Genomic DNA, 15,364 nt, shown 5'->3' with positions numbered 1-15,364 from the left:
AATTGTCATTTCTGATGCACAGAAGGTCACATTGACATGTGGTTTTCACCAGTAAAATTCCTTTGATGCCTAGTTGATCCTAAATGAAAATGGTGCCAACTGGACAATCAGTTTTGGACATCATGGCATCCATCTTGAAAATATTGTTATAGCTGCTTCTTCCAAATGGAAAATCATAGCAACATGGGGTTTTCACTGCAACATTTCTTAATGACGTCTAGTACCAACTAAATGAAAATGGTGTCAATTGGACAATCAGTTTGGACATCATGGCATCCATCTTGAAATATTGTTATGGCTGCTTCTTCCAGATGGAAAATCATAGCAACATGGGTTTTTTACAGCAACATTTTTTAATGATGTCTGATCTAATATCCAATTTGGCCACCATTGTGAAACATTGAAACACTTGTTATTGCTATTCTGCCAGGATGGATTTTTATACTGACATACTGTTTCATCAGACGATTTCTTTTAATGTCTGTTTGGTCTTAAATGAAACTGTTGCCAGTCTAACAAGCATCATGGCAGCCATGGTGAAAATATGTTATTGCTACTTCTCCAAAGAAGATAGTAATACAGACATGGGTATTTCACAATGGAATTCTTGTGTCTAATTGGTCTTTATTGATGTGCCAATCTAACATCTAATATTGAAAATCTTATCACTACTCATGATGGATGTTTATATCGGCTTGGGTGTTCAACAAAAGACATTCTATGAGACATAGCTGGTCCCAAATGGGTATGGTGTGGATCTTACATCCAAGAATATCAGATATCATTTCAAAGTACTGGAGTTAAAAAAGAAATGGTCTTATCTTGAATTATTTTAACAGTAGAACATAAGTTCCTTCAAGCAATCCTACTTTTTCTATGGTCTCAGAAATGCAGACAGACTTCCTTCCATCATTTTGTTTCAGGTTTGCTTGTTTGAAATAAAATGGAAATGCATTTACCAAAGTCAGGTGTTTCTGTTTTCAAGATTGCTCAAGGGAGAGAACTCTGGATTTTATATATGGTCTTGTTAAAGGTGTGATTTAATGAAATAATAAATGCTTGCAAAAGCATCATTGAATTTACAATAAACTGAAATAAAACAGCAGCTGCAAAAAAATTGTAAAAATGTACTTTCATAGTATTTGTCCTCAAACTTTGATTTTTATTTCATTTCATTCAACCATCCAGCATGGCTTAGGGTTGTAGAATCTGTACAGTGCATACTTCTACGTATTGGAAGAGGTGGCTAATGGAGGCAGCTTGTTTGTTCTGAAAATAATTTCATAATTTTTGCTGCCATGATGATATAGGACTTTTTAAAAGAGTGCTGTTTATATATAAAAAAAATTACAATTGCATCTCAAGGATTTTACTCTTTGTGTGCCTCTTTTCCTTGTTTTGTTTGCCTTTCCTTGGAATAACTGAACATTCTTGATGCTTTATAGTCAGGATTGTGCTGATGTGCTGTTAAACCTGATACATATCTTTTTTCATTCCAACAAAGAGTGTATAGTCACATCCACCACGTTCAGCTGCTAGGTAAACCTGTCAGACTCGCACTACTACTACTACTACTAATACTACTGCTACTACGTAAGCCTATCAGACTACTACTACTACTACTACTACTAGTAGTTAGATTAAAATACTACTGCTGTCAGGTAAGCCTGTTAGATTCAAAATACTACTACCGTCAGGTAAGTCAGTTAAATTCAAAATGCACTGCCAGGTAAGCCTGTTAATTTTCAAAATTCTACTACCGTCAGGTAAGCCTATTCAATTCAAAACACTGCTACTGCTGTTAGATTTCCAAATACACTGCCAGGTATGCCTGTTATATGCAAAATACTACTACTGCCAGGTACATCTGTTAGATTCACATTATTACAGGTATGACTGGAAGAATAAAAAATGCTTTCTGCACAATAATATTCTGCATAACTTTCCTGGACTAAGCTTTGCGAATTGCTTACTCTTGGCAAGGAAGAAGCATATTGATTTTTAGGGTCAAAGAGCATTAGTCATGATTGCTATGAATGAATTAAGAAAAATGGTTTCTGCACACAAAAAATTCAGTTATCTGCAGTGAGAATTATTACACACAGAATGTGCATATACTGTGCAGTGCTTGGTACTCTCATAATATTTTTTAAATTGATTTCTTTTTTGTAAAAACCTTATATGCATAATAAAGCTTAAACCACATGAGGTAGACATTAATGTTTTGGTTGGCATGTATGTATTCATATTTAAATGACTTGATTAGATTTCCAAACCATCACAGGATTTTTTTATTACATTTTGGAATGTTTTAGACTTCACATTTTTACAAAAACATCCTTAGAACAATTAAGCGAAAATAACTTGAAGTTGACTGTGAAATTTGGTAGACATGTTCGTATGTACGGGATCTGGTTTTCTGAGCCCATTATATCAATTTTTAAATTTGTTACACATTTTTAATATTTTTTGGCCATGGACAATCATTAACCAAAAACTACTTAAATTAGTATAGTTTGATAAGCATGTAGTTGACCTGATTAGATTGTAATTCTTATGTAGTAATGTATAAAAATAACTTGTCAGATTGTGGAACGAATAAGCAAAAACCAATTTTGGTTGAAAATTTTAATTTGGTTCTGTTATTCCTAAGTCACATGTACATGTTATAATTAGATTTTTATGCAATTATTGCAATTCGTTACAATTTCTACATTTGTTTTTAAATTTTCAGACAAACATTTTGGTCTGTGGTGGGGTCATATGTGTTTTACAAACAGAAATCTAGTTATTAATGGATTAAAGTAAATTTGCTTTGCAGATTGATTAGATCTCTGATGAGTTTGCTTATTTACAGTGTTACGCATTATTGAGTTGGTAGATTTCTCTCTCCTGATAGTCTGACATACCCATATTAGCATCAACACAGTAAGTATATATTGTTGAAGGAGGGGGGCAGGCTTGGGGCAGCAGAGTGTGGTTGTGTGAGAAAAGCTTACCTGTAGTTTCAATGGGTCAGTAGTTCTTCCCGAGGTTTTCCTGGGTTCTTGTACACCATCTATACTAGCCGCTATGTATAGCCTATCATGCTAAACAAATAGCATTGAATCCATAACAACAACAACATGCTGTTAATGGATTTAAATCCTATTTTGCTTTGCCACTTTGTATTGATGACATCTGGATCTTCCACATTCTGTTTCATATTTAAATATTTCTGTGTTAAGAGCTGCATGCTGTACTATTCCCTTAATTTTCATAATTTCTAATAAACATTATTGCCAGAATTGTTTTGATTTCTTTATATTAAATAATTTCTACCCTTTCAGCTGGTGGTGATACAGCTAATGCCGTATACAGGAGGTTCTTTACTGAGGGAGCCTCAAAAGTTGGAATCTCAGCCCACATTGGTGGAATGCTGGCAGGTTAGTTCATGTCCACTTGTAGACCTTGATGACTAGTTTGCTTTTGTGTCAGATAGTGATCCTTGTTTGTTTTTTTCTATAATTGAGGCTAAATCAACATTTTACATTTTTTATATGTGGGTATGTGCAAGTCCGGTAAGGTTTTGTTTATTATTTCTTTGAAGTTTAGGTGATTTAAAAATAAAACACTAGATTATTTTTGCTGTTTCTTATTGAAAGCATTTTGATGAAAAGTCATGGTACAGTTATCAGTTGTCATTGGTAATTTGAGGCATTCACAGGTTTGAACTCTGCATAAAATTAACCTAGATTTTTAACACAGCTAATTGATTTTGTAACTTTTTTTGTATTTCGTCAGACCTTGAATTTGAACTTTTAGTGAGGATCATTTTAACACAGTTACTCAGAAGATGCCAGACCTCAGCAAATGCAATTTTGTAAGCGTGTTTTTATCACTGAAAATCAGGCATGGTTTTATCTACAGATAAATATGGTATATGGATGTGTTGATAATCTTATCCTTGGATAAATATGGTAATTGGATATGTCGCTGGGCTAACTGCTGGATAAATACACTTTTGATATGTAGATGGGCTTTTCTTTGGATAAATACAGTAAATGGATATGTAGATAGGCTTATAATTGGATAAATACAGTATATGGATATGTTGATAGGCTCATCTTTGCATAAATTGGGTCTATGGATATGTAGATAGGCTTATAGTTGGATAAATACAGTATAGGTATGTAGATGGTCTTATCATTGGATACATATGGTATTTGAATATGTAGATGGCTTATCATTTGATAAATACAGTATATGGATATATCCTAGGGAGTGGGAGAACCGTTATCTACTTTTGTGTGTCAAGTATCAGGTTTTAACTAGACTGAATTATGGACTGGGAAAGTGATTTTAATAAGATTCACAGACTTGAGAGAGGAGAGTGGTTTTGTACTGTCAGTATGAAAGGATTAATTAGGTTTTCTCTCTCTGTTCTAACAGATAGTTAGATTTTAATCCTACTTGTTAGTAGGGGTTTTCTTGTGTAATGCAACACAATGGAAACGGAGTGTATTATATTGTGTAAATTGATAATAAACATGTAAAAAGTAGAATTATTTTATGGATTTATTTCTGAACCCATCACATTACAATATATATATGGCTTTTTGATGATTACATGGATATATATAACAATAATAATAATGAGGACTTTGTATAACGCCTAATCTTTAGAAGCTATAAGTGCTTTACAACATTAGACAATACCTATAACATAAAACATATATAATGATATGATTACAAAAACAAACAACATGAAATTAGAAAATATAAAAAACATGCTGAAAATATTTAAGGTAGGAAACATTATTAGCTCTTTAAGTTTGTTCTTGCAGTCAAAATAAGTGAGTTTTAAGAGATTTCTTGAATGGGATCACTGTGTCTTTGTGTCTAAGTTCAGTGGGCAATTCATTTCACGTTGCTGGGCCGTGGTATGCAAAAGAATGCTGTCCATATGACTTTGTTTTCATAGTGGGAATAATGTACGAGTACTGTCCAGAGTAACAACTAGGTTTCGTACTGACTGTGAATTTAATGTTGGTGTTGCTGATATTTATTGTTTGAGGTAAAGGATGTGAATGAAAAAGTCTTTGTGTTGTGATCAAAATGGGCTCAGTTTTATCATCATTCATCTGCAGCTTGTTACATGTCATCCATGAATTTCACATCAGAAATGCACCTCTCTACACCTTGGATGGTAGCATCAACTTAAGTTGGGTTGCTAGATCTGTATATATGGCTTATCAATGATTACATGGATATGTATATATATGGATTATCAATGATTACATGGATATATATATAAATATATATGGCTTATCAATGATTACATGGATAGGTATTTATATGGCTTATCAATGATTACATGGATATGTCTGTAATATGGATTATCAATGATTACATGGATATGTATATATATGGATTATCAATGATTACATGGATATTTATATATATGGATTATCAATGATTACATGGATATATATATAAATATATATGGCTTATCAATGATTACATGGATGTATATTTATATGGCTTATCAATGATTACATGGATATGTATATATAGGGCTTATCAATGATTACATGGATATGTATATGTAGGGCTTATCAATGATTACATGGATATATATTTATATGGCTTATCAATGATTACATGGATATGTATATATAGGGCTTATCAATGATTACATGGATATGTATGTATAGGGCTTATCAATGATTACATGGATATGAAGTTGTTGTTGTAGAGTTTAACGCCATTTTTCAGCACACGATAGGCTATACATGGCGGCCAGTATTAATGGTGGATGAATAACCAGGAAAACCCTGGAAAGAACCACCAACCCACGAGAAGCTACTGGCAAGCTTTCTCTCATACCCACATTGGCCGAATCCGAGACTCAAACCATGCAGACAGAGGTGAGATGTCAATGATCCATAATGGAGAGCGCTTTAGAACACTTGGCCACTCGGGGCCACTCACATGGATATGTATATATATGACTTATCAATGATTACATGGATATGTATTTATATGGCTTATCAATGATTACATGGATATGTATATGGCTTATCAATGATTACATGGATATGTATATATAGGGCTTATCAATGATTACATGGATATGTATGTGGCTTATCAATGATTACATGGATATGTATATATAGGGCTTATCAATGATTACATGGATATGTATATATAGGGCTTATCAATGATTACATGGATATGTATATATAGGGCTTATCAATGATTACATGGATATGTATGTGGCTTATCAATGATTACATGGATATGTATGTGGCTTATCAGTGATTACATGGATATGTATATATAGGGCTTATCAATGATTACATGGATATGTATGTGGCTTATCAATGGATAAATACAGTGTAAAGATAGATAGTGTACATAGATTAGGGAGGTGATCTTGTTTGTGGCATTTCTTGTAATTCATAAAATCTTTGTCAGCATACAATTTTGATTCATTAGTGAGCAAACTATTTTGCACGAAAATTATATTATGATCATATTTGTGTGATAGAAATGCCTAAGTCTTCTTGACTGGACAGTTCTGAAGTTGTAACCATGGATAGATGTTTTGTAGCCACTATTCATGAGGGCCCCGCTATACTACTGGACTTGTGTACCTTATGTTTACTGACTGATGTTTTTAATGAAATTTTAACAATTCTCACATCATAGCTGCACTGCATGTAATTGTTTTGGGGTCAGCAGGTCAAAGTCAGTGTGACTTGAAGAAGAAAATTGGTTTCCGCACAATAACCGAAGAAGACTGTTGATTGTGAGATCAAAGGTCAAAGTCACTGTAACTGAAAAAGAGATGGTTTCTGTGCAGTATCAATAGTTCCACATCACAGACCTGGATCTAGCTTTGTATTTGTCTGGCATATGGTTTCCACACACTAAAACGTGTTCATGTCACAGACCTTGACTAAACTTTGTGAATTTCTTGCACTGACAGTAAGGTTGATTTTTTTTTAAGATTTAGTACCAATTTTTAGTATGTGATGGGTTTTACATGGTAGCCAGTATATTTGGTACAGAGAGAACCTGGGAAGAACCACCTACACATGGGAGCTACTGGAAAGCTTTCCCTTATACCCTCATTTGTTGAGCCAATACTTGACCCAACACAGACTGATGTGAGAGATCTGTACAGGTGTGAGATGTGAGAGATCTGTACAGCTGGGCACATTAGGCCACTCAGCTACCTGGGGACCCACTTACAATAAGAAACAATTCTATCAATTTTGGTGTCAAAGTCACCAAGACCTAATTATGAATATTTGCTTACAGAAACAATGTTTTTGTTTGATATAATAACTTTAGTTCTTCAATAAAGTTTGTAAACAGCTTGTTCTTGAAATATGAAAGAGTCCTATTGAATTTGGGGTCAAGAAGTCAGCTGTAATGGTCATTGGCAGTATATACAAATGGATTTTTGCAGAATAACTTTTGTTTTAAAAAAAAATTCCTTGTGGCTGTCTTATACTTAGGGTAATGAAGAAAAATTTGTGATCTAAACATCAGAGCTCATGGTTTTGGTGGGCCTAATAAGAAAATATGGTTTATGCACTTGTAAGTATTGTTCAGATAGTCATATCTTGACCATAGTATGGGTCATTGAGACCCATTGGCTAACAATCTCAGGAGTCAACAATTTCATACTAGGGCCTACATTTTTACTTGAATCCTGATGTTCTATTGTATGACTATTGTGAGTGCAGCTAGTCTCTTAGTTTCATTGGATTATCGTGAAACTCTGTACTTGATGTGTTTATGAGTTAAAGATGTGCAGATCAGCAAATTTCTGTCTTCCTGCAAGTTTTGTCCTAGATCATGTCTAGAGGCACCGTGCAAAATTTCTGCCAGGCTGCGACTCTGATGGCAGGCAGGGGCAAAATAGGAGTATCTAGTCCATCTGGCCAGCTGATAGAGTAAATTTATTATAAAATATATTTTATTTAACCAACTGAAAAGTAAGTGATTGTGAATTGTTGGTTATTTGCGAATCTGTGTGATATGAGAGGGTAAATCACTCACATTTTGTCTGTGTCTAGTGCCACATATGCTACTTCCAATTCCAAACGTTAACAAGTGGAGTGTTTTGGATTCCTTGAAACCACCAGAGGTTAGAACCCAAACACAGTCAGAGAAAAAAGAATTATTCCAAAGTAATATGTCAGTGTCAAACAGAAATGATAGTTGGGTACAGAATTCACTTGGATAAGGAAGCTGGATACATGCTAAGACCATAAAAATAATGTTATACTTCATTCAGCTCAGCTTAGAGACTTGTAGCTCAGTTAAATTTCATGTAAGCCTCTCATAATGTCACTAAAGCCAAATTCATTTCTCACTCAAATGATTTCAACACCATTTGTACTGACATACAGTGCAACACTGTTTGTTCAAAATATCCTAAGAAAGACTGGTCTGTGTACATGTAATTAACCATCTTGCCACATGAGTTTGGGAAAAGTTCATTTGTGCCATCGCATGTGATTGGTAAACAGACAAGGTTTACTTATTAGTAAAATTATGTTACAAGCATACAATAAGTAAAAACTAAAATTAGTTTAAAGAAAACTAGATGATGCAGATGTTTAATTAGTTTAATTTATCTACACTTCAAGACACTGAGGTGAAAATTCACTGTGCTACAGACACAGATATGATTCACGATGCTTAACTAGATTGTTTGGCTTTGTATGCATAACTAACTAGTTTGGCTGTGTATGCATAACTAACTAGCTTGGCTGTGTATGCATAACTAGTTTGGCCATGTTTGCATAACTAACTAGTTTGGCTGTGTTTGCATAACTAACTAGTTTGGCTGTGTATGCTTAACTAACTAGTTTGGCTGTGTATGCATAACTAACTAGTTTGCTGTGTATGCTTAACTAAATAGTTTGGCTGTGAATGTTTAACTAGTTTGGCTGTGTATGCATAACTAGCTAGTTTGGCTGTGTATGATTAACTAACTAGTTTGGCTGTGTATGCTTAACTAGTTTGGCTGTGTATGCTTAACTAGCTAGTTTGGCTGTGTATGTTTAACTAAATAGTTTGGTTGTGTACATTTAACTAATTAGTTTGGCTGTGTATGTTTAACTAAATAATTTGGTTGTGTACATTTAACTAATTAGTTTGACTGTGTGTTTTTCAGGACTACTGCTTGGTATTCCCATACTAAAGAACATCAATGAGCATCCATGGGAGAAAAGACTTGGATGGGTAACACTTACAGTTTTCCTGCTGTTTGTGGCCTTTGCTGTCTTCTTCAATGGCCTGTACAAAGGTTACCCCAAAACAGACTGGTCACCATGCTGTCATGAATAGACAGACTGGAATACAATTTTGTTCTAAGTTTCTCTTCTTTAAAAGGCAGCAGCTAAATGTGAAAAATGGGTACTGAAAAATATAGACTTGTACTTTATTTGAAATGCTACATTGTTAACTAGATGGTATTTTTTCAAAAGAAAATGCTGTCCATGACACTTGCCAAAATATTGACTTCAGTACCCCCATGTCCTATGTATGGGTGCCCATGCTTTAGGTACAGTTGTTTTGCTGGCCAGCAGGGCCATTAAATTCAGAACATAATTGGCTTTATTGGAAATATAAATGGCACTACTTTTTTGAACTAATTGTATTACAGCTTTACTATAAAATTTAATGAATTTTAAGTAATATAATGCAAGAGAAGCCAAACCATTGAAAAGCTTTAGAGATATGATACTTTCATGAAAGACAACTGTGTAAGTCTAAAATGCAACACATGACATTATTCTGATTTTGACTAGAACTACAAAAGTCAGTGAACCACTACAAAATCACATATTGCAGACTTATGATTAGAATGAATAATGAGATTAATACATGCTAAATTTGGCTGAAAACATTATTTCGATCAATAGCATTTTGTGTAAGTTGAGTCTACATGGAGTGTCACCTGATACAAATGCTGCAGGGATAATAGACAGTCTTTACAAGCAGGATATCTGCCTTAAAATCTTGCATGCACAAGAAATTATGTGCAAATTGGACAGTGAGACAAATAAAATGTATTCCATGGTACTGTTGATTCTACTAATAGTAAGTCAAAATTCAATGTGTTGGAAACCATTTTAAGTGTAAATTTGTATATGGATTTCATGTTACCAATTTATATATGACTAAAGGTCACTAGTCAGGAATTTTGATATATAACTTTTTAAGGTGTTTTGATATGGGTTTCCAAATTTAAGACGGGTATGGCATTTTGTTTAGCTACAAAAGACAATGTATCTTTACAGTAAAAGGTTAATGTCAGAATAGCACTTTTCAGAACATTTGGATTAACTATGTATTCCAAGGACAGAGTTATATTATTTGTACATTAGTTATCCAGGTAACTAATAATGTTGAAGAAATCTTTTTTCTCATGACACTGGATGATTTATGGCTCACATAATATATCGTGCACAGTACATGTAGTTGACATGGTAAATATGGTTCACAGAACATATAGTTCACATGTTTTACAGTTCACAATTCATGTAGTTCACATGGTTCACAGTACACATAGTTCACATGGGTCATATAACATTGTTCACATAGTTCACAGTACACGCATTTCACATGGTTCACAGTACATATGGTTCACAGTAGACAGAGTTCACATTGCTTGCAATTGGCAGTACGTGTAGTTCACAGTACTAGATGAAATTACATTTTCATATTCTACTCAGATTCAACTCTTGTTACTCTGGTACAATTTTGATATTTATCTATCTTTACAAAATTGAATTATAAAGTTCCAGTTTTCACTAAAGCTTTGGATATCCAGTAGATAGTGTACAACATATATCAGTAGGAATGCTTTGGATGTCCAGTAGATAGTGTACAACATTTATCAATAGGAATGCTTTGGATATCCAGTAGATAGTGTGCAACATTTATCAATAGGAATGCTTTGGATATCCAGTAGATAGTGTACAACATTTATCAATAGAAATGCTTTGGATATCCAGTAGATAGTGTACAACATATATCAATAGAAAAGCTTTGGATATCTAGTAGATAGTGTCCAACATATATCAATAGAAAAGCTTTGGATATCCATCAGATATTGTAAAGCATCTGTCGATAGCAATCACAATAAACATGTGTCAATAGCAATCATGGCAATGCTGTATTAACTTTGTACTCGATATACAGAAAGTGATGCGTTTTATGTGGCTTATATAGAACCAGCTTACACCATATCCACCTAAGGTAAATTTATGACCAGCTAAATTTGCCAACTAGTGATATTATTTTCCAAAAGGATCATAAATCTAATGTGCCTTATTTGTTATGGATGTATTTTTATTTTTCATGATTTTATAAAGTATGTATTGTCACATGTATCATTAACTTGTATCCCATAGTAATTATACAGTGTTAGCTGCTAATTTTTACTAATGTTTCAGTGTATCAAATAGTCTTTTTTAACTTCTTTTTAGTATTATATATAAATGTTTTTTCTAATGTTTTATCTGTAATGATTTTACATTGATAAGCATTAAAAAGATATGCTTTTGTCATATGAATAAGGATTTTAATTGGTGTGATTTTAATCATTGATAAGGATTTCCAATATAACATATGACACTTGTCATTTCAGCTTTCTGGTTTGATACAGCCTGTCAGAAGCTGAAGTGGCTTCTTAAATTTTTTTTACACCATTCCCATCTGATAACAATGACGTAAAGGAAGCATTAATATTATAAAACATGATTTCTTTGTGTGTCTGTGTAATAAATTAATTTTGGTTGCTTTTTTCAGTTATAGGTATATAAGATGATATGGGGATAACAGATTTGAGAATGTTAATAATTGTTTTACGGTCGCACAGGAGGTCAGAAAGCACATTGTACAATCATACATCATTGTCACCCACAGATACTGGGAGGTGCTATGGACCAGACTTGCAATGTATGTTTGTATGTATATGGGGCAAACTTCCAATTTATTCATAGGCTTTTAAGTCAGTTTTATGGACGTTTCTTATTCTGTTATAACAATGAACAGTAGATGGTATAATTTACCACATGTGTTGACTCTGGTTGAATTTGTAATGGTTGTTATCTGATTGATGCAATATCTATGGTATAGTTGCCTGTCATGTTGACTATCCTTGCCTTTGTAATGGCTGTTATCTAATTGATGCAATATTTATGGCATAGTTGCCTGTCATGTTGACTCGGCTTGCCTTTGTAATGGTTGTTATCTAATTGATGCAATATCTATGGTATAGTTGCCTGTCATGTTGACTATCCTTGCCTTTGTAATGGCTGTTATCTAATTGATGCAATATTTATGGCATAGTTGCCTGTCATGTTCACTCGGCTTGCCTTTGTAATGGTTGTTATCTAATTGATGCAATATTTATGGCATAGTTGCCTGCCATGTTGACTCTCCTTGCCTTTGTAATGGTTGTTAATTAAATCATGAAATATTTACCTAAATATTGTCTCTTCCCAAGTCTCTTTTTTATTATATACTGATAATACTTTTCAACAGATTTTTGTAGCAAATAAATTTTATACATTATGTTTTGGTACATTTGTATTTGTTTTTTAAATATTCGATATAAACTTGCCTGATGGTGTTTCTTGGAATCACTGAAGGTGTTCTGTTTCTGTCCAGTGCCTTCACCATGATAAAGTGGGTTATGCTAATTGCCATGTTAAATTGAGTCCTGTTAATTATCATGCTAAACTGGGTTCTTGTATTTACCATGACAAACTGGTTCTTGTATGTTACCATGATAAACCCTGTCCTGGTAATCACCATGATAAAATGAGTCATGGTAATCACCATGTTAAAGAAGAACATACTGTTAGCACATTGTATATGACTTCAATCAAGATGTAACATGGGAAACTACTCAAGCTGTGTTTGATTAATTTTATATTTATTTGTTCAGGAAGTTTTAAAAGTTGAAGAAGAAAAATATTGTGATGTAGAAACAACTGAATTAACATTGATATTTTAAAATATTTTCATGTTTATAACATGCACTTGTCCCACTTGATCAACACAGGGTACATATTTTATGTAAATTATTATTTTAGAAATTATTAAGGACATTCACAAGCAATTAATTCATATTTACCACCCAACTCAGGATAATGGGCTCAATAAATTGTTATGCCAGCATAGTGATATTAGTCGTTATTCCCACCTGTATTATTAGTTGTTATCCCACTTGTATCATTAGTCATTATCCCACCTGTATAAATACAGGAGTTTATTGCTTTATCAGTGTTTGTCATAAATATCTGTGTTATTCAAGATTAGTGTATGAAGCTTGGTACAGTGCTCTATATGTGCTCTTTACTATATGCAGTTCATCATTTTCAATATTTATTACGCTTTTTTTCCATATGTTTTATTTAACCATTCATTATCCATTCATCATTTCCAGGGCAAAACTCTCACATTTACGATACCCTCTAAAAGCTTGGTCACGTATTAGACTAGTAGCCCAGAATTTTTTTAAAAGCTTGGTCCAGATATATCTATAAGATTGGTACACCTATTAGACTAATAGTCCAAATATGTTTTTTGCATTTCACAAAACTTCAGTCCAATATTTCCTTTGTTTTTCAGTATTTTTCTTTCCATCATTTGATCTATTGTCCAACCAGGGCAGGAACTTATAAACCATTGGTGTTATTTCTGTGACAAAACTTCATAAAACTATTCAAGATATCTCTGTAATTTGGTAGGATTATTAAATTGTAGATTTGCATTTGCTAGTTATAAGTCGTTAATTTTTTATATTTTTCTCCATTGATCACTTCTTTGTCCAGCCACACTTTTCTATTCAGTAGCAAAAATTGTAATGCTTATCACTTCTCTGTATGCTTTGTAAATAAGAACCTCTTGGGATGAAATTTTCAACAAATTATTCCGTCTCCTAGCAGACATTTTGGAAGGCAGGGAATGTAAGTGTGTTGTCTCTGTATGACCCTTGTTAAAGCTGGGTCGTATAAGATGTAGTGTAAGGAACTATGGCAGAAAGTGGAAAATGCAGTGACAATATCATACTAATTTTAAATAATGAGAGAGAAAGAGTTCAATACTTTGCAACTTCTGTAGAAATAACATTCTTTTAAAACAAAGAGGACAAAATATATAAGACCTGCCAAGTTTCAGATACACTGTCTTTGCACTTGAAATCTCAGTCACAATCTTAAAAGACTGAAAAATTTAATTGGAAGAGAGGCAAAGAATGTTTTTTATCTTTTTCAAATGTTTCCAGACCCAATGGCTTGAAAAAGAAATATTCTTACTGTAACGTTGTCCTCTTAGTCATAGGGGTGGTTAATTGGGTTTGGCTGGCATTATCAAGAGGATGACCTCCCTCGATATTATAGCCCAGTGGGAGTGAAAGAAGAATGGAATTTCTTAACATAACAGCAAGAATACTGGGAAGAAATTAAACAATACGAGCCCCCTTTGACATGAAAATAACAAATTTAATCAAAACAAATTAATAATGGTAATTCCAAATTAAGTTGGATTATGTTATATCAATAGAATTTAACAGGTGTGTCTAATTTGGATTTATTTCATCATCATAACGAGAGGTGAAAAGAGCACAATGTCCACGACCGATTTGCATCACCTCCCTGTCTGACCGTATATCAAGGCTCCTAGTTCACCCTTCCTAAGTGCTATGCTCTGTCCCTTCATGGACTTCCTGGTCCTTTTATTCTGACCTCATCCTTTCTTTCTGACTCCAGACTCTCTCATCTTTCTCTCAGAAAGCTGTTCCTTAAAGGACAAAATTACCCCATAATTGTGTACCCCACTCTCTAGAGATACATACAACTCACGTTATTCAGATCATGTTGCTATCCACACACCGCATAAATTCTGAATTGGTACGGTAGGACATTGACCTCGCTTTCCAGCAGCAAGTCTTAAATTACCATATTATTTTACATTTGCTACTGTATGATATCTGTATCGTCCTAACAAACAATATAACCCTATGAAATCTTACACATATGAACATTTGGATTGCATGCGATCAACTCTACCAATGAACTAATAACTGTATAATTAAAAAGTAAATTGCATAAAAATTCTAGCATCAACACTTTCCATGAAATTAAATTAAATAACTTGCATAACAACTCTAGCATCAACACATTTCCATGAATTGAATAAACAGTACATAATATGGAAACCAAGTCATAGCCAACACATTTGCATAAAACAAACTAATTCTTTTTACAAGACAACCACCTGGTCCCTTTTTAGTTCACAAGGAAAGCAGTAATCTCTTTATGCTTCTCCGGAGTCGAGACTAAGT

The 15,364-nt window shown here is 33.5% G+C and overlaps 1 protein-coding gene across 1 annotated transcript in view; it reads left to right on the top strand.

Annotated features, from left to right (window-relative positions):
- The window catches only part of LOC149779922 (rhomboid-related protein 2-like), a 47,828-nt gene extending 34,633 nt beyond the window's left edge, over nucleotides 1-13,195 (top strand). Inside the window, exons 9-10 of the mRNA XM_089936620.1 lie at nucleotides 3,330-3,425; nucleotides 9,179-13,195. Of these exons, the coding sequence (XP_089792746.1) occupies nucleotides 3,330-3,425; nucleotides 9,179-9,351 (269 nt within the window). The 3' untranslated portion in view covers nucleotides 9,352-13,195. The remainder of the gene's footprint in view (nucleotides 1-3,329; nucleotides 3,426-9,178) is intronic.
- The last annotated feature ends 2,169 nt before the right edge of the window (nucleotides 13,196-15,364 follow it).

The sequence above is a fragment of the Sinohyriopsis cumingii genome, chromosome 16 (assembly GCF_028554795.1).
Source record: "Sinohyriopsis cumingii isolate HCF-2022 chromosome 16, ASM2855479v2, whole genome shotgun sequence".
Taxonomy (NCBI): Eukaryota; Metazoa; Mollusca; class Bivalvia; order Unionida; family Unionidae; genus Sinohyriopsis; species Sinohyriopsis cumingii.
This window is presented reverse-complemented; position numbering and strand designations above follow the sequence as displayed.